Here is a 27,840-nt window from a genome sequence, read left to right on the forward strand (position 1 = left end):
CAAGTACATTGCTGGCCAAATGACAGTTGTCTGTTTAGATCTGCCTCCGAGTACGTTACACACAAAGGTTTAGTATTAGACACCAGTTGCCACTTCCCCAATTGGGCACATTGTAAGATCACGAAGAGTGTCAACAAACCTGTCTTCCTAGGCGACCGTTGCAGCGTGGGTAGTTAGGCCAGGTGGTTCCTTTCCCGGAATCCCCCATAACTCTAAGGTTTACACTGTGAGTCGAGTATTTGCAACCATCGTCACACTGCCAGAAAAGAACTGCCAAAAGGTCAAGGGTAATCATAAACAGGCATTGTATAATATATTAAGGCTCAAAATGAAACACTTACCATCTGCAAACCTTCATAATATAGGCTAATGAAATTATCAGCCTGTCTTTCCATCTACTCATTGACAACCTAAAAGCTAAGTTTTAATCAACTTAAATTCTGGATCATGTTATATTCAATTAATATTCACCTGGTTGGCAAGTTTTGGAGGAGAAATTTTGGACTCGTCAGCATTATCTGGTCATCTTGGGCACCGCATATGGCGCCAGAAATTAGCAGTACCATCCTTTCCTTCATTTGGATCTGATACACTTGTACCACTAGTAATCAGACTAGATACAATGCATGTTTCATGATTGCTAGACTCAGTCACTCTTGATTGGAACTGATCCAGGTAATGAAAATCTGCAATCTCTATATTGAAAGAGATGATGACAATCATTTAACATATCGAAGACTCAACATAACATATGCACCTTAGCTGATACGTAGCACATGTCACTTCATCTCCTTTATATACACTAGGAAGGGCAGCAAAAGCACCTTGCACTGGTGCCAAGCAATTTGTGCTGAACAGTAAGATGGCAAGGTCACCATGTAAATAAAATGGATGTTGATGGAAGTTACTACTAATATTGAGAGTTTACCTAGCAGGAAAGCAGGATCATGACGTGGTGAGTTCACTGCTCCAAGCACGAAGCACGTCTTCTTCCGTCTTCCTGCCTAGTAGCAAACTCAAATTACCTCTGGTTCAATCATCCATATGAACAAATACAAAACCAATATGATGAAATCATACCTCTGAGGAACAGAATCCTTGAGTAGCAACTAAACAGTACAGAGTATTACATCACAGCACCAAACAGTACAGAACGTGGCATGGTCATTCACAGAAACAATGTAGCAACTACTATGAAATCATACATCACAGCACAAATCAGTACATAACTTGGCACTTGTAGTTCTGTCACTACAATTCTGTCATACATCAATAAACACAATATGATAGTCCCACACAACCTTACAGATGCACACGCCAAGACTGCTAAGGAATTGAACCTACAGCTACTGGTTTGTGAAACAACATCCTTGGCCTACATCAGACAACACTCCACACCGCCATGGATATTAACTCCCTAAGTCTAGAGATAGGGGTTCCCAGATTTAGTTCAACCCAATTCGGCACCTCATAGGAGGGTGGATCTGCGCCGTACTTACGCATCCACAAAAAATTATCTAAAGCAAAGCATGAAATGATTATCATAGCCTGCTTCATCCTACTGCAGTAGGGAACCCCATCAAGAATCTGCCAGCGTTCTTTCAACACCCCAAACCTCCTTTCAATTACATTCCGCAATCTAGCATGAATGTAGTTGAATTTCTCCTCCCTCTGCAATTGCTGCATATCTATGCCTCTAAAGTCATTGATGTGATACCTTGTGTTTTTGTAGGGGGTCATGTAGCCTTCCATCTCCTTGTAACCCGCGTCCGCCAGGTAGTACCGGCCTATCATAGCAGTGACAAATCCGATGGCTTAGCAAATTAAACACAAGTATGCTTCAATGCATGTACTACAAGGAAACAAATAGGGTATGTGAACAGCAAGTCATCACGAACCTTCGGGGGGATGTGGGAACGAAGCGTCGTCCTGACAGTCTTTCAACACTGCCATGTCATGACATGCCCCCGCCTTCCCAGCTCCCACATATGTGAAACGGCCATCCATATCCACGATGGCACAAACATTAATTGTTGTTTCGCCTTTCCTATTGTAGAAATCAGCCTTTGCTTGACGGTTAACCTCAACCTTTATGTGCGTGCCATCTAAGCACCTATGCAGCCATCAAACCATGGTGAATGTGCAGCAAGTTTGTGGCTTACGCGTGCGTAGTTCCTATCTGCTGGGACTAAGACTGTATTTGCCCACTGGTACATTACCTCTGCAACTAGTGTAATCTTCCGGCTAACTGTATCTAAAGACCTTTCGAACCTATACTTGCACTGTCTACTAGCCGATTGGTGGGCACATGTCCAGATGTACATGCCTAAAGCTTCTACCGAGGTGCACTTATCTGTTGTTGGTAGCCCAAACGGAAGCAGGGTTTCATGCAAATGCATGAAGTCATCACGCGACATGCGCAAATTCTCTAAACATCTGGTATTTTCAGCTAGTGTAAGCTACATCCACTGGGCTCCCGTTAGCTTAGGAATGGGGCAAGGAGGATTTACCTCAGGCCTTTGCTGTGACAGAAGCCCTTTCAGCTGGACAAATGCTGCCTTTGCCACAGTCACATTGCTCGGTCCTTCACTGGAAGTGTCGCTGTAGGAGGACTCGTCAGTGCTGCTCATGCTGCTCATACTGCTCATGCTGCTACCTGCAATTGGGCATACATAAGACAGATTGTAATGCCGATATTAGGAACAACACAAGTGCAAATAAATGAACATATGACGATACCTGAACTTGGTAGCACCTTCAAAACAGGTTGGAACGTACATGGGAAAAGTACACTAATTTTTTATTCAAAACACTCACAGCAGTACACTAATTTGTTACAGCACTCATTTTTTGTTTACAACACTCACACCAGTACACTAATTTTTTATTCAAAAAACGAGACAACGACAGGCACTTAGTTCTCAGCAATGGTCTTTGGTAATATGAAAAAACGAACATAAGGATACAACAAACTAAATGAACTCAACATGCACATGGTGAATATCCGCAAACAGGCGAAAAAAAAGGAATGTGCTGATCAGTGGGACTTGTTGGAGCACACAAAGGCCCACGTCACTTTGATCCAGTTCAGCCGGCCCTCTTTAGACTCCATGTCTAGAAAACCCTGACGACTGAGCCTATCTCTGCAAAGGTTCAGGGCTTGCACGAATACTTCATCAGCCTCGCTAATACCATCTTGCAGCAGAATGTTTCGGACTTGGGCCAACTCCTGCGCATCGGTTTTGTGACGGGCCTTCTGGGACCTAGCCTCTCTAAGAAAGTGGCCGAGGTCTTCAAGGCACTCTTCTACAGATGGAGTTTGGCTACTCTTCTTGCTGCGAGGACTGTTCACTGAAAACTCTCTATGGACTCTCTTCGAGGGCTGATGAGTACTAGGTGGCTCGAGCTGGTGGTCCGATAAGGATGGAGGAGTGCGAGGGCTTCCATTACTAGGTGACTTGTCGGGTCGGTGGCCCCCCGCCGATACCAACTGGCCCCTGTCACGTGGGGTGCGTCCCAAAATTGTGATCAGTTGCTCACAGCATTGGGGCCATTTGAACTTGTTTCTAGCGGGTTGGCTACTTTCCTGCACGTGTTGCAGTGATGTCGAAGTTAGTATTGAGTTAGTACGAACCTAATTGCTACAAAAATATTCAAAAAATGCGTGTAGTTAGTACCCTGGGGCTGGCGCCGTACAACTCAGGGTCAGCTGTAACCTCTCCAGTCAGCGGGTCACGGCCGAGCCCAGTATGGGTCTGGCCGTCGCGCCAGTTGAAGTAACAACGTTTCAGTTCGTTGTACTTGTTCTGGCACACTTTCTTGTTGTACCCAAGGTCCGTGACTTTGTTGAATTCATGAGTGATATTGGTCCACCCTAGTGGGGTTGGACCGTTGGCAGGGGTCCAGTGACAGAGCTCTTTCTGCTGGATGATTAGGTCAAGAAGCAGAGAGGTTGCTCTGTCATCCCAGACAGCACGGTCCTAGCTCATCTGATTCAAGGATCGACAAAGCTATTAGTAATGCAGCAGTCGCAAAATCTGCAGGAATAGATGTACTAACGGATTCATAATGCTTTCTTGTGTCATGGATAATACTAGTTGCCTCAATGTGAAGGAAGCATACAGGAAACCAAAGAACTAAATAACTAGAACACTAGTCCCATAAATGAATTATAGGAGTGAATTGGAACTGTTCTAATTGTCCACCACAGCCAACCCCTCAGAGAAAATACAGAACACAAAGGAGACAACAACAAAGGAAGCAGAATAAGCACAGGATCCGTAACTTGCCTTATGTGGCCGTTTTTGGCCTTTTGAGCGGAGGTTGTAGGGCTTGCCACTAGTTGGAGAGCAAGACGAAGCCGACGACGCTGCCAGTTTGGGCAGCGCTGATCACAACCGGACGAAATGTCCCTTGTAAGTCTGCAGTTCAATCATAGAGGTCAATTGTAAGATTGAAAACCTAATCTGAAACATTGTAAAATTGTTGGTATAGGTAAGCACATTTTGTAATCTACAACCCCTTAGAAATGCCCTGTAAGTCATAAGTGACTAAAACGCAATGAAACCAAACAGGAATCTTAGTAAAAGTTGGACCATGCAAGCAAAATGATTCGACAGCTAGTTGCATGAGAATGAAATGACACAAGTGCACCGAACATATATATCTGAGTAACCTAGGAGCTATTAATTGTTCAAGAATAACAAACCACTTGGATGAACCAACTGAATGCTGAATGCAATGAAAAGCATGAGTTGTAACACTCCATACTTAGCATTCAATAGACAAGTATAGAAGAAACTCATTAAATCAGGCCCAGTGTCAAATATGATGAACATATGATGATATGAACAAACTTATATATGTTATCTCCTACTGATATAGTAAAATAGCAAGAATATTGTTCACAAAAGTAGCAATTCTATGAAATGGAATCCTATTTAATGCTGATAGTGACTGAATACATTAGTTGTAGCACTCAACTAATATTTTGCAAGCACACAATGACACAGGAGGCACATAAACCATTAGGAGTTTAAGACTGCATTCCACAGAAAACTTAGCAGGTACAAAAAAGCAAAGGGAAGAGATCAAACTTAGTGTTTGGTAATAATAGATCTAAAAGAGACATGAGTACACGTTGGATCTCAGATCCGGCGGGTCAAAGTGCGAGGCGTCGGGTGGGGGGGGGGGGTCGGGGGGCTTACCGTGGTGGAAGGATTCGCCGTTGATGGAGGCGGGGTCCGGGGAGGAAGGCCGAGCCCACTGTCACCAAGGCCGGAGTGAGTGAGGGAAACCCTAGCCGCGCGGAGCTCAACCTACGAGACGACCAGCTGCGCCTCAGAGGCGGCAAGGTGAGAAGACGAAGGCGAGGGATCCGGGTTACCTCGCTGGCCAAAGTCGTCGTCGATGGAGGCGGGGTGGGGGAAGAGGACGACGACACTTTCCCAGCAGCCCCACCGGGGAGGACGGAGTAAAGAGGCGGCCGAGCCCGGATCTGGGGGCCACCGACGGCGGCCGAGCACGCGGCGCAGGCTACCGCCCGGACAAGCGCGGCGCGAAGGCGAGGAGCGGCGCGTCAGCGTGGAACCCTAGCCTCCGCGAGCGACGGGAGGAAGGAGAGAAAGTGACGGACGATAGGAGTGCACCGGATAGTTGGCAACGGATATAAGCCAGCCGTTCGGCTGGGCTGGCTGGTGCTGGGCTGCCGAACGGCTGGGCTGATAAGCCCAGCACCAGCCAGCCCAGCCAGCGTACCGAATGGGCTGTAGGCCCGCCGTAGCCCGTAGACAAATCTCTGCATCCACTTCTCCACGGCAACCCCCAAACCTGCTGCTTTTTGTAAATAAACTTTATATTATGTGGAGGGACGCTTATGCTGAAATTTAGCTTATGCTAAAATGTTGTAAGAGAAAAACACTGTTCCATGACTGAAAAGTTGCTCAAGCGAATAGGGATAATGATTCTGAGAACTCAAATCTAATCATCTTATCTGCTTCTCTGCTGCAATATGGAGTACGTGTGTATAACTTCTGTTTCTACGCCAAGAGCTTATCATCCTGAAAATATTCTGTTCACTTCTGGTGTTCATTTCATCAGAGTTGTCCTTGATCGCCGGGCACGCAAACATACACTGGAGACAAATAACAAAGCGATGGCCAATTTTGTGCGCATGTCCTTATTGATGACATGCTACTGATTCCATGTCAATTTCCAGGACTTCTATTCTCCTGTCAGTTCCGATGACGAGCCTACATAATCAAGATATGTTCGTGGTCAGAAATTAAAGAGGCAAAAACGACCATTAGAAAATTCAATTCCCTACCCTAAATGTCAGTGCCCGGTCTCATTAGAATACTAAACTATTACTCCCCCGTCCTTTTTTAATCTGTTGTTCTTGCTTATCGAGAAGTCAAACGTACTCGACTTGGACTAAATCTAAATATATATTTAAAAATAATAATATTTATGGTACATAATTAGTAACATTGGATAGATTTTTGAATTTACTTTTATAATAGATTTATTTGAAGACACAAATGTTGCTAATAATTTCTACAAAAATAGAGAACTTAAAAAAATTGACTGGCACGGATCCCATGGTAACACTTAATTAGGGACAGAGGAAGTGCCTCTCTATATTCATACTTAGAATTGCATTTCTTTATAGAGGGAGTACTCTGTTGGGATCATCTGGCCAAAATTGAGAAGACTGTCTGTCTATATATCCTTCACCAGTTCTTGAGGGTGGTGTTTGACCATCAAATCATGACCAAATAAATCATGGTGACCATGCCATATCTCAAAGATAATTTTTTTTCAAAAGAAACGGGGCAGTTTGTTCCCTACGTGGAAACATAGAAAACAAATAGACATACGAGCACCAGTTTGTTTCGATCATAGTAAAAATTCTCTTAAAACAAATGCTCAGTTGTCCATAATTATTGTGGTCGGGTCTGTTCGGCTGGTATTAAAGCCGGCTGAAGCTGTTTTATTGTGAGAGAAAAATACTGTAGATTTTAGCTGATAAGTTGGCTGATAAGTTCAAGCAAACATGCCCGAAATGGTCGATGATTCTTTTTTCAGGTCCTCATTTTGCAACATGACCTATACTTCTGTACAGATGATGAGAATTTTTCATTTTTTTTTAAAACCTCCGCATGCAAAACCACCATCAGAAACTTAGCTAGGTTTTAAAAATAGTTTCAAAAGTACAGGCTTCAATTCTAGAACATCTTATAGGCTAAGCTTAGTGTTCAAGGCAGACCAAGTACCATAGTTCACAGTTTATGACTTCTTCAACTTAAAATAAAACAAGGACCAATAGTGGTGAGATGAAACAGATCAATTACAGATGCTTTGTTCCTATCGCTACAGTTCGCTAAAGACCATTTAATATAGGCTGATTTAGCCTACTTCTATGTCCTTCATTCACACGTCAATAGTAGCAAAGTACAGAAATAGCAAGATAATGAATCATATACCTCCTTGAGCCTACAAATCCAAGATATCTGATCATCCCGCTAGACGTCCACCAAACAGTTTTCACAAGCCTGAAACTTACAAAGTAGTATTACGGTTAGTGGTATCCTTCAACAGCTTAACACACAACATAACTAATAATAAAACTGTTACATATATGTTAGAAAAAATATAAACCCTAAAAATAACACAAAAGTGAAACCATCGAGCTGTCAATTAATTTGGTAAACTGTAATCATCATTAATGATAATAGTCACATGGAATTGATCTGTCAAGTTGAATCCTGCAGAATTACATGAATCGATCTGCTCGCGATCCGTGCACTCTAGCACCTTAGGTGTGGAACCATAATTGTGTCAACACATACCAAGATCAACACTCACTTCATCAATGAGGTATCCATTGGTGAAGTGGGTTCTGCATATATATACCATTTGCCTTGCAGACTAATCAACCTTCTCAAACACACTGTGCTATGTCAATGCCAAACTAGATTTCAACCTCCAAGCAAAACTAAGGCGGTCAGCTGGATCAGCTCTGTAAATCAATTAAGGTGCCCGCCTCTGCAAATAACGTTTACAAAGGTGGATGCCACCTTAGCTAGGCATCATGATCAAGCGTCACAAGTCATAAGTCACACGATTTTCGTGTGAAATACATGCACGTGTGCTTCCTAGGATTCGAACACATGACGTCTCGTCTCTCGTGTCTCATCACTACCACTATACTATACACTCACTTGTCTTGTATTGAATATTTTGGGCCTAAATGATTTTTAATAAAAAAATTCAACTACAAAGTTTTGGATCTCATCGAGTACTATATTTTTGGTATAGTACATGTCTCCATCCGAGATCATTAGAAATTTTTTTGAATATCAAATTATGATAATTTAAAAACGAATATTTTGGACTCTAAAGGATTTAATAATATAGAAAACTTATCAACTACAAAGTTGTAGACTGCATCGAGCACTACAACTTTAAAATAGACCATGTCAACATTTGAGATCGTTTGAAAATTCCAAATTTTAAATTTCAACATATGAGAATTTAAAACGAATATTTAAATGACTTCAAATAAAAAACTTGTCAACTAAAAAAGTTTGTATACCGCATTGACAAATACAGGCTAAGGCAACATCTGAGGTAGTTTGAAATTTTAAAATTTAATTTTCAAAATCTAAGAACCTCAAATGAATTTTTGGGGATCTAAGTTGTTTCATATCAAAACATGTCAGCTACAAAGACGTAGACACGCTGAGCTCTATAATTTTGATATAAAATTTATTTTCACCCGACTTCATATGAAAAAGTGATGATTTTTTAGATAACTATTTATAAAGACGGGCTGAGTGTCGCCTCTGTTAATTGATTTCTAGAGACAATGCCCTTTAGAGCCTTGACACTAAAAATAATCATTCACGGAGGTGCTCTCCTTATGACGCATGTCTCAAAGAGGAGAGCAACGTAAGAAAACCACCTATAATTATTGATTTATAGAGATGATAACTTAATCTTTGTAATGATTGACATAGGTGGCCATTTGCCAGGATCTGTCTTGTTATTTTTAGATGTAGCGTACAAAAATACATGCATCTATTAATCAGAGGGCTTGTTTCCTATTTTTTTGTAGTGTCCACTACAATATTTATATCTAGCAACATCCTACTACAGCTCGGTGCATGCGCCCCTGTTTTTTGCTATTATGTGGCGACTACTCCATTAATCCGTGCTCTACATGGGTTAGCTATTTTAAGAGACATCAGTATTTTAAAATAGATACAAAGTTTTTGTTTCTGAGTTCCAAATATTATGTGATTTGTAAGAACATTTTTCCTCTCCGTTTTAAGTTAATCATAGTGCCCATAACACTTCTTATTTTGAACCCTCTTTTTCGATTTTATTAAGAACATTGATTCGATGTCCTAATTGTACTCTTAGTTGCTAGTTGCTACATAGAATAAACATGCATTTTTAGCTTGGCTTGTCCGTAGTGCGAGAGATTTCTTTTCTCTCTAAAAGAAAAGATGTAGGTGCAACCATATATATTTTTGAAAAACTTTAGAGTGCTTACAACTAAACTATCAATATAAATATATTATAATATATACTTAATTTCAAAATATAAGAATATTTGTCTAAAATAGCAAGTTATATAGTTTTTAATATCATGGAGCATTAATGTTAATTTAACATGAATTTTTGCTTCTAAACATGGCATAGGTGGGCAATTTATATGTTATAGTTTAGGGCGTTTACCTACTGGTTATTCTTCGTATTGACACTTTGGCAGAGCTGGGCAGTTTATATTTATATTTAGTTGGTTACTTTATATGTACGAGGCTTTCATAAAGACAAAAGTGGTAATGTTTTAGAAAAAGGAAGACCCAGTGGTTAATATTAGCAAGGATGATTAGAGTATAATGAATCCGTAGATGGAATGTATAACCTTTTTTGTCTAAAAAGGCGTTGCAAGGACTAGTGTAGAGCGAAAATACGTACGTGGTATATACGAAGGCACTGAAAATGTTCTTATATATCATTGGAGCAAACACGGAAAACCTTTTTTTTATAAAGGACAACTTATTATTACCATATATAGAGGCACACGCACCGAGACACGACAATACGTGATGAGTGTAGTGGTAGCTGGGGACTGGGGTTCACACGGAATATCACCTGTAGTTAGTGGAGTTCCAGAAGCAAACAGCCGGGTGTGCGTCATCATCCAAGAAATCCACGACACCACTTACAGCTACTAGTGGAAGTGTTGGGTGGCAAGTTACTGCAGTACCAGAAAATCTGGGGTCACGACTGAATGTGTGAACACGTGTCCCTGTCTGCAAATCCCATATCTGATGCATGCAACACCACAAGAAATAAGTAATGAAATCCGAGTTTCAAAAAAAAAGGGGGAGTCTGTACCTCACTTTGTCGAGGATGTAGTGGTGACCGCCAGCACTCCTGCTCAGTCCGACGAGTAATGAAATCCGAGTTTAAAAAAAAAACATAAGAAATAAAAAACATTTACTATTCAGCTCGACTGCTATTCCATAGAAACAGACTGTTCGGCTTCGGCTGCTTGTCATAGCAGCTCATGCTGGCTGTCCGCACAGTAATTTTGTGAGAGGCAGAGCAGTGCAGCGGCTGCAAAAGCCATCTGCCGAACAGAAAAAAAAAAAATGCACACAGCAATTCTTACCGGTGGATCTTTATCGGAGCTGTCGATAACCACCACATGGTTCGGACCTGCAGCCTCAGTGAAAACATGATCATGGTGCCATAAGCCCGGACATCTTATTGTTGTGATAGGCTGATCAGCGGAAGGATTAATTGACCAGACCTGTTAATAATAATTCGGTTTTCATGTATAGAGGATCGATCAAAGTCAGATTGAACCAGGACATGAACTAATTAATAGCTCCGTTCGTATAATATGCACAAAAGAAGTAGCAAAAGAGGAAGGCCAACCTTGATGACCCCATCATAATAATGGGAAGTGACGAAGGTGTTGGCGTCCATTGGGTTAAACGTGGCACAGGTCATGCCGTAACCAGTTTGAACCTTTCGAGAACATGCCCAGCCCTTTTCCCAGTCCCAGATCTCAATCGCGTCGTCGTCTTCGCACGCTGATACTGATAGCAGGTATGGACAGGTAGGGTGAATCGCCAACGATTGGACCCAACCACGACCGGTGGCTTTGAAGCTCTTTATTTCGTCCATTGTAGGACACGTGTAGACATGGATATATCCCCTACTATCTCCAGCCACACACCATTCCGTTCGAGGGATGAATCTTACTGAGGTGACATGTGCATTTGCATGGCCATGTATCATGCGACGATATAAGTTTTCTGGTTTGTCCTTGATATCTACTGAAAAAATTGTCGTCACCTGGTAATTAATTAATGAAAATAATTATTTTTTCTTTGTCGTTGCTAAAACTCCCCATTATTAATACTTGTGTTATAATGTGTTTGGGTTAGTAAATACTAATTAAAATTGTTCCAAATCGATATAGAATATATAACAGTTCAACCATCTCAGCATGATAAAAGGACAAAGATGCTTGAATGTCACATGTGCCATTACCTCCATTTCATAGTACCAAAGGGAAAGAAGCTTGCCACGACCCACCAAAATCCTAAGGGATTGGATGAAATTTGAGCACAAATAAGTGTAAAGCTAGATATATCAATCAAGCTCATTCTAGTGTGTCTAGTAATACGCCAGCAACATCAATCGTTAAATCTGCTCACCAGGGCTGTGTTGAATGCACATCCATGGTTCGTATTGCCTCAAAACCGACCCTCGATATGACCTGAGACAACCAAAAAGTCATTTGGTTTGAATCCCTTTATACTTCTATAATATGCAGATAGCTTGGTATGGGCAGGAAAGGTTAATAGCCTATTTGATGACAGAATTAAGACCATTTGGTTTCAATCTCTTTACTTCTATAATATTGTATCCCAAACTATGTCCGTTTACAAAACCATTGCCTTCTAGGTTTAGAAAGCTAGAATTCGTATTGATTGTATTCATGAACCTTGTGAGTTGTGAGCAAATTATATAGGAGTGCATTAAATTGGATGGAACCAGGGTCCAAACATCATCTAATCTGGAATTATTTTTCTGATGTAATGATTGCTTTGCCGTGGTAGATCCTGCACAGGCCACGTCGTTAAATAAAAATTTGACATGTGGAAAAACCAAGGAATCACACGTGTAGAGCAAGGACAGGACACATGGGCCAATACAAATCCAAGATGTGGTACAAATCCGTCCTACCACATGGTCGAATAAAAAAAGACGTGTGGGTAGTTTAGGACGCAACACGTGTGAAAGTTCTAGTTTGGTTTTGGTGAATTGATGAAACCCTAAGTGCTAACCTAGTTTATCAAGTGATCATGAGATAGGTAGCACATTCCAAGTGGAGAAGCAAATGAAGATCATGACATGACGACGGTGATGCCATGGTGATGATCAAGTGCTTGGACTTGGAAAGAAGAAAGAGAAAAACAAAAAGCTCAAGGCAAAGGTATAAACCATAGGAGCTATTTTGTTTTGGTGATCAAGACACTTAGAGAGTGTGATCACATTTAGCTTTGATAGCCGTACTATTAAGAGGAGATAAACTCGTATCGGAATGCGGTTATCAAAGTGCCACTAGATGCTCTAACTCATTGCATATGCATTTAGGATTTAGTGGAAAACTAACACCCATGAAAATGTTTGTGAAAATATGCTAACACGTGTGCACAAGGTGATACACTTGGTGGTTGGTATATTTGAGCAAGGGTGAAGAAGTTAGAGGTGAAATGGAGTTGGTCGCAAAGATGCTGGCGTCAGTCAACTGACCGGACGCTGGGTCGCTCAGCGACCGGACGCTGAAGGGCTGCATCCGGTCGTGTTGTCGGTCAGCACAGTAAGAAGTCATAGTGTGACCGAACGCTGGCAGGGTCTGGTCGAGCATGACCGGACGTGTCCGGTCGGCAAAAGTCGGTTTTGGAACCTTACTGTAAACGACCGGACGCTAGGTGTTCAGCGTCCAGTCAACTCAGGTGCAGCGTCCGGTCAAGACAGATCACCGTTGAAGTCGGGACACGTGGCTGACTGCAAGCGACCGGACGCTGGGGGCTCAGCGTCCGGTCAGCCCGCGTTATGCCCAATGAAGGGGTATAATGGTTCTATTTCATGGGGGCTTTTATTTAAGCCCCATGGCCGGCTGTAGCTCAGAACTTTGGCCATTTTCATTGACATAGCAACCTTGTGAGCTTAGCCAAAGTCCTCCCACTCATCTCCATCATTGATTCATCATCATAGTGAGATTGGGAGTGATCCAAGTGCATTGCTTGAGTGATTGCATCTAGAGGTACTTGGTGTTCGTGTTTCGCTGTGGATTTCACTTGTTACTCTTGGTGGTTGCCGCCACCTAGATGGCTTGGAGCAGCGAGGATCGTCGAGCGGAGGGTGGTGATTGTCTCCGGCTCCGATCATGGTGATTGTGAGGGGTTCTTGACCTTTCCCCGGCGGAGCGCCAAAAGGTACTCTAGTGGATTGCTCGTGGCTTACGTGATCCTCATCTTGTGTTGGTTGCACGGCACCCTATTGAAGGTTTGGCGTGTGATGCCAATTAGCGCGTGAACCTCCAAGTGAGTGAATTGCCACAACGAGGAGTAGCTTGCCGGCAAGCAAGTGAACCTCGGTAAAAAATCATTGTGTTCATCCTTTGATTCCAAGGTGATTGGTCTTCATTGTTATTCACTCTTGTGATTGATTGGTTCCTTCATCTACACGGCGATATAACTTTCTTGATCATTCTCTTTATATTACCGTAAACTAGTTGTCAAGCTCTTTAGTGTAGTTAGTTGTGAGAGCTTGCTTGCTTGGTTGGTGTGGCTTTTTAGTTAGCCTTTGAAAGCACACTAACATAGATTAGTGTCATAGCTATTATGTGAATAGGTTCTACCTAAACTAGAATTGTGGTAGGTGGCTTGCATTTTGAGTAGGCTAGCGCAACACTTGCTTCGCCTCATAATTGTCTAACCCTTTTGTTAAGTGTTGTTGTAAAAATTTTATTAGGCTACTCACCCTCTCTAGCCATTAGGACCTTTCAAGTGGTATCAGAGCCTAGGTCACCGTTATTTGAGGCTTAACAACATTCATTGTTAAAATGGCTCAAATCAACAACACCAAGAAGTCACCCTAATTTGATGGCTCAAATTATTCTTATTAGAAGTCAAAGATGACCACATATATCAAGTTAATCAATAGAAAGGTGTGGAAGGTGGTAGAAACCAAAATTGAGATTGAGGATCTAGAAAATCCCACCGCGGCCGAAGAAGTGCTTCTCCAAAACAATGACATTGATCTAAGTGCCATTCATGATGCAATTGATGTGAGACCATTTGAGCAAATCAAGAATATTGAGATGGCTCATGAAGCTTGGAAGAAATTGGAAGAATCATTTGAGGGCACTCAAGTCGTGAAGGGTGCAAAGGCATATATTCTCAAAGAGAAGTTTGCAAGCTTCAAGATGAAGGAAGATGAGAGTGTGCGAGACATGTTCCATCGGATGGAAGTGATTGTCAATGATCTCAAAGCACTTGGTGAGAAGATAGAGGACAAAGACTTCTCCAATAAGTTCTTGAGATGTTTGCCCGCAAGATTTGGCATGTTGGTCACCTTGCTAGTGAGACCGGTTTGAACACAATGACACCAAACCAAATCTTGGGAGACATCATGACCGATGATGCTTATAGAGATGATGATGAGAAGGAAGAAAAGAGGGAGAAGAAAGATGAGAAGGATGCCAAAAAGAAGAGCGTGGCATTCAAGGCCACATCATCCAAGGGCAAAGCTAAGCAAGAAACATCAAGTGAGGATGATGATTCATGGGATGATGATGATGATGATGATGAGAAGATGGCTCTATTTGTCAAGAGATTTGGCAAGTTCATGGTGAAGAAGGGCTATCGTGCTAGAAGAAAGAAGTCTTCATCCAATAACAAAGAAGAGTCAAGAAGGTGCTTCAAGTGTGGAAGTAAAGACCATCTTGTTGCTCAATGCCCATATAATAGTGACAATGATGATGACAAGAAGAAGAACAAGAAGGACAAGATGGAAAAGAAAGAGAAGGACAAGATGAGCTTCATGAAGAAGAAGGGTGGTTCATATGTGGTCACTTGGGATAGTGATGCTTCCTCAAGTGATGATGATAGTGATGATGACAAGACCACCAAGAAGAAGGTTCTTGCAAGCATTGCTATCAATGAGAAGCCTTCTCTCTTCGACTCTTCATCATGTTTCATGGCTAAGGCCACTAAGGTACAAACTTGTGATGATGAAAGTGATGAAGAACATGATGATGATAATGAAAATGAAAATGATAGTGATAGTGATGATGATGAACCTACTAAGGATGAATTAATTGACATGCTAGAATATGCTAGAGAACACTTTGATATCTAAAGAAGGGAATGCAAAAGCTTGCGTAAGGAACTAAAAGCCCTTAAGCAAGCCTTTGATGAGCTCAATGCATCTCATGAGAGGCTAGAGGAAGCCAATGAGAAGCTTAGCAAAGCTCACAAAAAGCTTAAAAAGGAACATTCCTCTTTGCTTGATGAGCAAAATAAAAAGAAGCATGTTGATACTTGTGATGTAGGCTTAATGTGTGATTTAATTGATGAATCATTATCTATGCCTATCATTATTGCTCCCACTAACCCTTCTTGTAGTACTTCCACCTCTACCTCATCTAGTAGTGATGGTCTCCCTTGTGATGCCTCACTAGTGGTTGAGAATGAGAATCTCAAGAAGGAGGTTAACAAGCTCACTCACACTTTGGCTAAGGCCTATGGTGGTGAGGACCGCTTGCTTATGTGTTTGGGTAGCCAAAGAGCTTCTCTCTACAAAGAGGGATTGGGCTATACCCCCAAGAAAGGCAAGGCGGCCTTTGCTCCTCACAAGACTAGTTTTGTGAAGAACAATGGTCGGTTTTGCATTAGTTGCAAGCAAGTGGGTCATAAAGAGCATGAGTGCAAAAATAAGAGCAAAAATGCTAATGTATCATCTCTTAAGCTTGATTCATGCTATATGCTTACTAAGGGTACAAATGGTGTGAATGCTAAGTTTATTGGTAAACCATGGATGGGCTCAAAGAAGAAAGCCATTTGGGTACCAAAGAGTTTAGTGACTAACCTTCAAGGACCCAAGCAAGTTTGGGTACCTAAAATGAATTGATCTTCTTTTGTAGGTCAATTACAAAGCCAGAGGAAGACATTGGGTTCTTGATAGTGGGTGCACTCAACACATGACCGGTGATGCAAAAATGTTTAACTCAATCAACACCAATGGCAATGATGGTTATGATAGTATCACATTTGGTGACAATGGCAAAGGTAAGGTCAAAGGGCTTGGTAAGATTGAAATATCAAATGACATGAGCATATCTAATGTGTTGCTAGTAGAGAGCTTGAGCTTCAATTTGCTATCCGTGGCACAATTGTGTGATCTTGGATTCAAATGCATATTTGGGGTAGATGATGTAGAAATCATAAGTGTAGATGGCTCTAATTTGATCTTCAAAGGTTTTAGATATGAGAATCTATACTTGGTCGATTTTAATGCTAGTGAAGCTAGATTATCTACATGCTTGTTCACTAAGTCTAGCATGGGTTGGTTATGGCATAGAAGGCTTGGTCATGTTGGAATAAAACAATTGAATAGATTGGTTAAGCATGACTTAGTTAGAGGCTTGAAAGATGTTGTATTTGAGAAGGATAAGCTTTGTAGCTCTTGTCAAGCCGGCAAACAAGTTGGAAACACCCATCCTAAGAAAAGCATGATGAGCACTAGTAAATCATTTGAGTTATTGCACATGGATTTATTTGGGCCAACACAATACACTAGCATCGGTGGTAACAAATATGGCTTTGTAATAGTGGATGATTATACTAGATACACATGGGTATTCTTTCTAGTGGATAAAAGTGATGTGTTTGCAATATTCAAATCATTTGTCAAGGGCATTCATAATGAGTTTAAAACAACCATCAAGAGAGTTAGAAGTGATAATGGTAGTGAGTTTAAGAATACTAGAATTGATGAGTTATGTGATAAATTTAGAATTAGACATCAATTCTCGGTCAAGTACACTCCACAATGAAATGGCCTTGTTGAGAGGAAGAATAGAACACTCATTGATATGGCAAGGTCTATGCTTAGTGAGTACAATATGAGTCAATCTTTTTGGGCCGAAGCTATCAACACGGCATGCTATTGTAGCAACCGCCTCTATTATCACCCATTGAAAGAGAAGACACCATATGAGCTCTTGAATGGTAGAAAGCCCAACATTGCATATTTTTGGGTCTTTGGTTACAAATGCTTTATCTTAAAGAAAGGCACTAGATTGGGCAAGTTTGACAAGAAATGTGATGAAGGATTCCTACTTGGTTATTCCACTATAAGCAAAGCATATAGAGTTTGGAATTTGGATAGTGGTACTCTTGAGAAAGTTCATGATGTTGAATTTGATGAAACCAAGGGTTCATAAGTAGAGAATGAGAACTTGGAAGATGTTAGAGGCATTCAACTTTCAAATGCCATGAAGAACATGGATATTGGTGAATTGAGGCCTAGGTAAGTGAATGATGATGAATATGATCAAGTACAAGTGCTCTCCAACTCAAATGTGCAAGATGATACAAATCAAGCTAGTGCATGTGGCTCTCATGATAATGAACAAGATCAAGTGGCTAGTATATCATCTCAACCTAATGATCAAGCTAGTGCAAGCAATCAAGTTCCAATACTCCAACCAATAAATATTACAAGGGATCATCCATTGGACACTATCATTGGTGATATTTCTAGAGGTGTACAAACAAGATCAAGATTAGCATCATTTTGTGAGCATTTCTCATTTGTGTTATCCATTGAACCAAAGAAGATAGATGAAGCATTGAAGGATGTTGATTGGATGAATGCTATGCATGAAGAATTGAATAACTTCACAAAAAATCAAGTATAGGAATTAGTAGAGAGACCAAAGGAAATGGGTCTTTAGAAACAAGCAAGATCAAGATGGGATAGTAGTAAGGAACAAAGCAAGATTGGTAGCACAAGGCTATACACAAGTTGAAGGTCTTGACTTTGGAGAAACATATGCCCCGATTGCTAGATTGGAAGCAATTAGAATCTTGCTAGCCTATGCTTGTACCCACAACATTAAGCTCTATCAAATGGATGTTAAGAGTACATTTCTCAATGGTTACATCAATGAAGAAGTATATGTTGAGCAACCTCCCAGTTTTGAAGATGATAAGAAGCCCAACCATGTATACAAGTTGAAGAAGGCATTGTATGGCTTGAAGCAAGCACCTAGAGCATGGTATGAGAGATTGAGGGACTTCCTCCTCTCCAAAGGGTTCATAATGGGCAAGGTTGACACCACTCTTTTCATCAAGAAGATTGGAAAAGATCTATTTGTATTGCAAATCTATGTTGATGACATCATATTTGGATCAACCAACTAAGATTTTTGTGATGAGTTTGAAAAGATGATGGCTAAAGAGTTTGAGATGTCCATGATTGGAGAGTTAAGTTACTTCCTTGGTCTTCAAATCAAGCAATTGAAAAATGATACATTTATGAGTCAAGGCAAGTACATCAAGGACATGATCAAGAAGTTTGGCATGAGTGATAGCAAAGTCATTAGCACACCAATGGGAACAAATGGCAACTTGGATAGTGATGTAAGTGGCAATATGGTGGATCAAAAATTGTATCGGTCTATGATTGGAAGCCTACTCTACGTGACCGCATCAATGCCGGATGTCATGTTTAGTGTATGCATGTGTGCAAGATTTCAAGCCTCACCAAGAGAAAGTCATTTGAAGGCTACAAAGAGAATATTGAGGTACTTGAAGCATACACCAAATGTTGGTTTGTGGTATCCCAAAGGAGCAAAGTTTGAGCTAGTTGGCTACTCTGACTCGGACTATGCGGGATGCAAGGTTGAAAGAAATAGCACCTCGGGCACATATCAATTGTTGGGAAGATCACTTATTTCATGGTCATCAAAGAAGCAAAATAGTGTTGCATTATCAACCACCGAAGCCGAATACATATCCGCCGGTAGTTGTTGTGCACAAGTACTTTGGATGAAGGCCACTTTGAGTGACTTTGGAATCAAGTTCAAGAAAGTGCCATTGCTATGTGACAATGAGAGTGCAATCAAGTTGACCAACAATCCGGTTCAACATGCAAGAATAAAGCACATTGATGTCCACCACCATTTCATAAGAGATCACCAACAAAAAGGGGACATTTGCATTGAGAGTGTAGGCACCGAAGATCAACTTGCCGATATATTCACCAAGCCATTGGATGAGAAAAGGTTTTGCAAGCTAAGGAATGAGTTAAACATATTGGATTTCTCAAATATGTGTTGATGCACCCCCACTTATATGACATGCCTCTCCTTCAAGCAATCCAAGGTAAAAGTTGATTGACATGGCATACATCCTTGCTAAGGACATATTTAGTGCATCTAATCATCTCTCTATTTTATTAGGCTCATTCATGAAAATCAAATAAATTTGATGATTGTATGGTACCACTATTGCTTCTATGCTTATTTTGAACTAGTGGTAGCATATGACATGTTTGTGGGCTTGTAAACCTAGTGTTTAATCTAGAAAATGAGCTCTAAGTGTTTAACTCAACATGGTACAAGATAACCCTTATTTGGAGGTGTGAAAAAGCTTATCCTTGGATCAAACTAAGTTAAATATCTTTGGCAAATGATCTAAATTTGACCAAATTTGAGAAAATGATCCTCACCCCATTGATTGACATTGATAATCTCAAACTATCTACATTTTGAACCTTTGTGGTCATTGATGACAAAGGGGGAGAAAAACAAAGATATTAGTGTTATGGGGAGAAAAACAAAGATAGTAAATAGACACCAAAGGGGAGAGAAATAAAGATATAAGTGATAGGGGGAGAATTTGACATAGGGGGAGAGATATGACAAAGAAAATGAATCAATTAAAATTTTGAGCACACAAGTAGGGGGAGCAAGTTCATGAACTTGTATGGTGCATTTGAATGTGCATCTCATATGTTTGCTTACATGGCACAAGTTTTAAATTTTGATATCCATGCTTGTGTGGTGTATGCTAGTTGTAAGATTGAATGATGAAATGAAATCACTAGATAACTTTCACTTCCAAGTAAGCTTTTACAAGTGGTATCATTTTCAAAGTGTTGTTTCCAAGTGGTATCAAGCTAACCATGATGCTAAGGATGGTATAATGGTGCACTCCGATTGGTATCACGCTTCAAAGGTCTATCTTTTATACCTTAGCATCATTTGGTAGACATTGACTCCTATATTTCCTATCCAAGCATATGTGCAAGCTATAATTCAAACTCTTAGCACATATGTAGGGAGAGCAATTGCTACCATATGGAGTTCATGAAACTTGTCCATATCCTTTTACAAATGGTAAATATGCTTGGGCAAGCAACATGGATTCAATTGAATTTCAATTCATATCTTTGTGAAAGGGTTGTCATCAATTACCAAAAAGGGGGAGATTGAAAGCTCTAGTTTGGTTTTGGTGAATTGATGAAACCCTAAGTGCTAACCTACTTTATCAAGTGATCATGAGATAGGTAGCACATTCCAAGTGGAGAAGCAAATGAAGATCATGGCATGACGACGGTGATGCCATGGTGATGATCAAGTGCTTGGACTTGGAAAGAAGAAAGAGAAAAACAAAAAGCTCAAGGCAAAGGTATAAACCATAGGAGCTATTTTGTTTTGGTGATCAAGACACTTGGAGAGTGTGATCACATTTAGGTTTGACAGCCGTACAATTAAGAGGAGTGAAACTCGTATTGGAATGCGGTTATCAAAGTGCCACTAGATGCTCTAACTCATTGCATATGCATTTAGGATCTAGTGGAAAACTAACACCCTTGAAAATGTTTGTGAAAATATGCTAACATATATGCACAAGGTGATACACTTGGTGGTTGGCACATTTGAGCAAGGGTGAAGAAGTTAGAGGTGAAATGTAGTTGGTCGCAAAGATGCTGGCGTCGGTCAACTGACCGGACGCTGGGTCTCTCAACGATCGGACGCTGAAGGGCTACATCCGGTCGTATTGTCGGTCAGCATAGTAAGAAGTCACAGTGTGACCGGATGCTGGCAGGGTCCGGTCAAGCATGACCAGACGCGTCCGGTCGACAAAAGTCGGTTTTGGAACCTTACTGTAAACGACCGGACGCTAGGTGTTCAGCGTTCGGTCAACTTAGGTGTAGCGTCCGACAAGACAGATGACCATTGAAGTCAGGACACATGGCTGACTGCAAGCGACCGGATGCTGGGGGCTCAGCGTCCGGTCAACCGACCGGAGCGTCCGATCAGCCCGCGTTATGCCCAGTGAAGGGGTATAACGGTTCTATTTTGTGGGGGCTTCTATTTAAGCCCCATGGCCGTCTGTAGCTCACAACTTTGGCCATTTTCATTGACATAGCAACCTTGTGAGCTTAGCCAAAGTCCTCCCACTTATCTCTATCATTGATTCATCATCATAGTGAGATTGGGAGTGATCCAAGTGCATTGCTTGAGTGATTGCATCTAGAGGCACTTGGTGTTCGTGTTTCGCTGCGGATTTCACTTGTTACTCTTGGTGGTTGCCGCCACCTAGATGGCTTGGAGCAGTGAGGATCTTCGAGCGGAGGGTGGTGATTGTCTCCGGCTCCGATCGTGGTGATTGTGAGGGGTTCTTGACCTTTCCCCGGTGGAGCGCCAAAAGGTACTCTAGTGGATTGCTTGTGGCTTGCGTGATCCTCATCTTGTGTTGGTTGTGCGGCACCCTATTGAGGGTTTGGCGTGTGATGCCAATTAGCGCGTGAACCTCCAAGTGAGTGAATCGCCACAACGAGGAGTAGCTTGCCGGCAAGCAAGTGAACCTCGGTAAAAAATCATTGTGTTCATCCTTTGATTCCGAGGTGATTGGTCTTATTGTTATTCACTCTTGTGATTGATTGGTTCCTTCATCTACACGGCGGTATAACTTTCTTGATCACTCTCTTTATATTACCGCAAACTAGTTGTCAAGCTCTTTAGTGTAGTTAGTTGTGAGAGCTTGCTTGCTTGGTTGGTGTGGCTCTTTAGTTAGCCTTTGAGAGCACACTAACATAGATTAGTGTCATAGCTATTGTGTGAATAGGTTCTACCTAAACTAGAATTATGGTAGGTGGCTTGCATTTTGAGTAGGCTAGCGCAACACTTGCTTCGCCTCATAATTGTCTAACCCTTTTGTTAAGTGTTGTTGTAGAAATTTTATTAGGCTATTCACCCCCCTCTAGCCATTAGGACCTTTCAACGTGGTCCACTAAAAAACTGACACGTGGACGTACAACATCGTTACACATGGTCAAGTAAAAAAAGACATGTGGGATATTGTGGTCAAGCCACGTGGACCAATAAAAATATGACACATGATCCAATGAAGAAGTGACACTGCTACAACCGCAACACGACACATGTGCCAATAAAAACCTAACAAATGGAACAACACAGACGACACGTGGTCCAATAAGAACCTAAAATGTCCAAGAACAAGAGAGGGCCACATTGTCCAATAAGAAGGTGACACGTGACCTGAAGCATCTCTAGTGTAACCGGCTATAGCATCTGCACGTGAAAGCATCTCTAATGGAAGCATCCACCAGCTACCGCTGCCGCTGCCACGCATACCAAAATAGTTCTATGACAGTTAGTTTTTCATCACAAATCAAGCCACTTCTATGACAAGTTGCTCGGGTCCATCATGGATGAACAAATATAACACGTTGTTTTTGACGAACGATTTTTCGTCATAAATTCATCATAAAACTGAAATTATGACGAATTTCGCTTCTTCGGTGACAAAAGTTGTTTGTCATGTATGTGCAGATTTCTACCGGTGGATAAATTCATCACAAAGGTGGCTAGAAATTTAAAGAGACGAAGAAGGGAAATGAGCCTATCTATGAGGGTTGTTCATTAGAATGGATGATGTTGCCTTTTGATCTCCGGATGCTAATGCTGAAGGCTCGTTTAGGATGGTCCAATGCTAGCTTCAATGATCTGTTATGTCTCCTTCGCTCTCTACTTCCAAAGGGTAACAAAGTGCCCACCAATACCTATCGTGCAAAAGGAAATTGATCAAACTAGTGATGTTGGGGGGGGGGGGTCAAAAGATTCATGCTTGCCCTAATAGTTGTACCTTGTTCCGGGGCACCTAATATGAAAACTTGAAGTGTTGTACGAACTATGACGTGGGATTCAAGAGGAATGCTAGTTGTCTCATGGATGCGAACGACAAGGGGGCCTCGAGTGGGCGAAGAACAAGGCGAGTGTTGTGGGTGCTTAACCACAACAAATGATTAGTGGATTGATCAATGGGTCGATCTAAAAGTGCATCTAGCCCTTTAGTGGGTTTTGGTTAATTGAATGACGACCCAATTAAACACTACTACAAAAATCTTAATGGAGGCGGGCAAAATGGGTTAATGGAGGCGGACATTGCAACTGCCTCCAATCAATGGTCATGGTTAATCATGACATAATGGAGGTCTAACAAAAAAAGGGCATCGCCGCGCAAAAGAAATCCTATAATAGTGAAAGGTCTAACAAGTTTGCTAAGTGTTGAATAGAAAATTGAGTTATTGCATACAGTTGTGGATTGTGTAATGAGAAGTGTATCCAAGGTTCAACCAAAAGGCAAACTTGATGGTATTCCATATAGTGTTTAAATGAAGGCCAAATTGTGTACTGTTGTGTTGGAAGATTATGGAAACAATATAGTTCAAGCAAAAAGACAACAATGCAAATAGAATCAATGAAATGGCCTCTATATTATGTGATATCATTGCATCATGTGAAAAAAGCATGTTTGGCAACAGGCAAATAAGACATGGGTTGATAACATGGAATGGTCTTATATAGGTGGCTTGCTTTTCATGAACAAGAAGAGTTTGATAGTGAATTAGCTTTGATTAAGCTAGAAGTATGAAGATAGATATTGAAGTGAATATTCCAGGTGTCAAGCCAAAAATGAAGAGGATATAAGGAATTATGAATTGGCTTGACCATATTGATGTTTATTCATATATGTCAATCTAAGTGAATCAAACTGAAGCTTGATTGATCTCAACATTCATATCTAGAAGATATTCAAGCAAGGATCACAATAATTAAGAAATCATTTTTCAATGGATGCTTAATTTGATGTGACTTGAGTAAGGCTTGATAGGGTGAAGATAGCAAGGAAAGGGCTTCGAGGGACTAAATGAAGGTGAAGGGAAAGCAGTGGTTTGAGGACTAAGGTACCATGGCTAAGGTGAAGAAGAGAGTACATGCATTGAGTCAAAAGTACTAATCAAGCTATAAGGAGTCATATTGTGTTGAGGATCAAATCATTAGTAGGAGTGACTTGAAGCCATGAATTTAACTCATATGTGTTGAAATGGTTCAAGTCACCTACTGAAGGAGAGTTTGCTCGAAGAGATAAGATAAAGATGATTGCAACCCCTATGAAGTGATATTGAGAAGAAATGGCATATGAAGACACTGAAGACTCAAGTGGTTGAAATGGTTCTATTCTCTTAATCATGAGTATAGGTATGCCGTTCTATCAAGGGGGATACAATACAAATCATAGACAAGTCTCATGTGCTCAAACTAATCGGACCCTGAGTGCTAACATGAGAGAAACACTTGGCACAACACTTTCACATGTTGATATTTGGGCTTGTTCTTGGTTGGCTTGGATAGCCCTCAAAACAAGCTTTTGGAAAGCCTAAGATCATTGAATCGGAGTTCAGAGTCAAAAGTTATGGCATCTTCCGTGAGGTGACCTATGTTGCTTCTGAGAGTTGTGGAAGTGCCGCTTCTCTGCCCGGTAGTGCCATGCGACGAGATGCAGTGCCACACCTGTATAGGTCATAATGACTAGTTTTTGTGGGGTGGGTATATGTACCCATCCCATGCCTCCTGGTGAGGCTGCTGGTGCCCAAATCGCTCCCAACTCATTCTAAGCCTTGTTTGAGCTCTCTCTAACCCCTCTCTTTGTGAGAGTGAGTAATTAGTATATGATTAAGAGGTAGAGAGCATTTGAGAGCAAGCCAAACCTTGAGCACTTGTCAGGCTTCATCAAGCATTTGTTGTGCATTTGTTACTCTTGGAGGTGAAGCCTCCTAGATGGCTAGGCGTCGCCCGGTGAGCTCCCATACTTGTGGTGAGCCACGGGAAAGTTTGTATTGCCCAAAATCACAGTGGAAACCTTGAGCTCATCACCTAGGTGGTGAGTTAGAGAAGAGGAGCAAGTTGAAAGAGACTCCAAAGCCTTTATGACTTACTCAACAATGTGGAGGTAGGCAAGCCTTAGTGGCGAGCTAAACCACAAGATAGATACACCTTGTCTCTCTTGTGTTCTTGCTTTGTATTGCGCTCTACTTGTTTGTTGGTGATTTTAGGTTTTGGTCATGATCTACTTGTGCATAAGCTTTCGCTTCAAACAAGTGATGGAATAGGCTCAACACTACCCTAGGAAGTTATGGAGCGATGTAGGGAGAAGAAGAAGGACGCGGGTCTCTATGAAATATAGCATCGCTTGGGAGCAATAACGCGGGTCTCTATGAACCAATTTGGTTTCATGCCCAGAAGGTCAACTATGGAAGCCATTTTCTTAATAAGACAAGTTATGGAGCGGTATAGGGAGAAGAAGAAGGACCTACACATGGTTTTTATTGACTTGGAGAAGGCTTATGATAAAATACCAAGGAATGTTATGTGGTGGGCTTTGGACAAATATAAAGTCTCAACAAAGTACGTCGGGCTCATTAAGGACATGTACAACAATGTTGTGACTAGTGTTCGAACAAGTGATGGAGACACGGATGACTTCCCGATTAGGATAGGACTACATCAAGGGTCTGCTTTGAGCCCTTATCTATTTACCTTAGTGATGGATGAGGTCACAAGGGACATACAAGGGGGCATCCCTTGGTGTATGCTTTTCGCGGACGATGTAGTGCTAGTTGATGAAAGCCGGACAGGAGTGAATCAGAAACTGGAGTTATGGCGGGAGACTTTGGAGTCCAAAGGTTTCAGACTCAGTAGAACTAAAACTGAGTATATGAGATGTGACTTCGGCACTACTACTCGGGAGGAGGAAGATATTAGTTTAGAAGGTCAAGTAGTGCCTAGGAAGGATACCTTTCGATATTTAGGATCAATGCTACAGAGAGACAGGGATATTGACGAAGATGTTAGCCATAGAATCAAAGCAGGGTGGATGAACTGGCGCCAATCATCTGGTGTCCTATGTGACAAAAGGGTACCACAGAAGCTAAAAGGCAAGTTTTATAGGACGACGATTAGACCTGCTATGTTGTATGGTGCAGAATGTTGGCCTACGAAAAGACGACATGTTCAATAGATAAGTGTTGCGGAAATGCGTATATTGCGTTGGATTTGTGGTCATACAAAAAGGGATCGAGTTCGGAACGATGATATACGTGATAGATTAGGGGTAGCACCGATTGAAGAAAAGCTTGTCCAACACCGGTTGAGATGGTTTGGACATGTCCAACGGAGACCTCCAGAGGCACCGGTGCATAGTGGAATCCTAAGCCAGGATAGTAACGTGAAGAGAGGCAGAGGAAGACCGAAGTTGACTTGGGTAGAGGCAATAAAAGGTGACTTGAAAGGATGGAATATACCCAAAGACTTAGCCTTAGATAGAAGTGCTTGGAAAATAGCTATTCACGTGCCTGAACCTTGATGGCTTCTGCTGGGTTTCAACTCTAGCCTACCCTAACTTGTTTGAGACTTAAAGGCTTTGTTGTTGTTGTTGTTGGATGAACTGAGTTTCATAGGGATGAAACTTGTCTACACCGTTAACAAGACATGAGTCTTGAATAATAGTGACATGAAACCCCCACCTGGACTGCTCTTAAGGTGTTCGTGGTTAACAAATATAAGTATGCCAAATAGATATGAAACATGAAACATTATTTCAACCATGTCATCTTGAAAAGGATAGGATGGCAAACTCACCTTAGGGGCAGTATCCTTTGGTGGGCAGATGACAGCCTTCAACACGGCAGCATGTACCTCACCATCCAACTCTTCCACTCGCTTCAATAAATCATCATCATTTTTTTGGGAATCATTGTCAATGGATGACTCCAGATTTTGAAGGTCCTTCTTGCTCTCCATGGAGATCATCAATATCTCAAACATGCCCGCATCTAATGGCGGTGTCTCTTGCCTTACCATCTTTACAGTTAAAACAACAGTGGACATTGGGCGCAAATGGTAGGAGATGCGCTGGTCGATAGCATACATATCTTGGAACTGCTGTCTGATAAAACATGCAAAATATTGATGTGTCCTGTTAACTAAGTTCAGTGAGCACTGTGTAACCTTTTTGGCCTCGAAGGGAAAGCAGAGCTCGAGAGGGTGGACATCCAGCAGTGCACTCTCGCTTGACCAACAAGGACGTAGCTACAACAACAGAATATGTGCATGGACTAGTGAGAGTTCAGAGTGGCATTATATGCAACACACACACACAAATCATATCAAGATAAAAAGATGGAAAGAAATGGAAAAAGTGCTTTCGGTAAGAATACACATTGTATTGTATGACTATTTACATGCAAAAAGAAAAGGGAAACACTGCCAAGCATGAATAAAACGGATCTGGCTAACTGTTGATTTTCAAAACAAAAGGAAAGAGATTAGCTATTACGAAGTGGAATTACCATGAATTCTCT

At 41.4% G+C, this 27,840-nt stretch overlaps 1 protein-coding gene across 1 annotated transcript in view; it reads right to left on the minus strand.

Moving 5' to 3' along the window:
• Window positions 1–5,957: 5,957 nt before the first annotated feature.
• Window positions 5,958–27,840, minus strand: part of LOC136506997 (uncharacterized) — a 45,457-nt gene continuing 23,574 nt past the window's right edge. The window contains exons 11-18 of the mRNA XM_066501862.1: window positions 27,119–27,568; window positions 11,745–11,806; window positions 11,578–11,629; window positions 10,957–11,379; window positions 10,688–10,828; window positions 10,165–10,340; window positions 7,485–7,553; window positions 5,958–6,251 (exon numbers count right to left, since the gene is read on the minus strand). Coding sequence (XP_066357959.1) covers window positions 6,179–6,251; window positions 7,485–7,553; window positions 10,165–10,340; window positions 10,688–10,828; window positions 10,957–11,379; window positions 11,578–11,629; window positions 11,745–11,806; window positions 27,119–27,568 — 1,446 coding nt within the window. The 3' untranslated portion in view covers window positions 5,958–6,178. The remainder of the gene's footprint in view (window positions 6,252–7,484; window positions 7,554–10,164; window positions 10,341–10,687; window positions 10,829–10,956; window positions 11,380–11,577; window positions 11,630–11,744; window positions 11,807–27,118; window positions 27,569–27,840) is intronic.

This window comes from Miscanthus floridulus, chromosome 15 (assembly GCF_019320115.1).
Source record: "Miscanthus floridulus cultivar M001 chromosome 15, ASM1932011v1, whole genome shotgun sequence".
In the NCBI taxonomy this organism is placed as follows: domain Eukaryota; kingdom Viridiplantae; phylum Streptophyta; class Magnoliopsida; order Poales; family Poaceae; genus Miscanthus; species Miscanthus floridulus.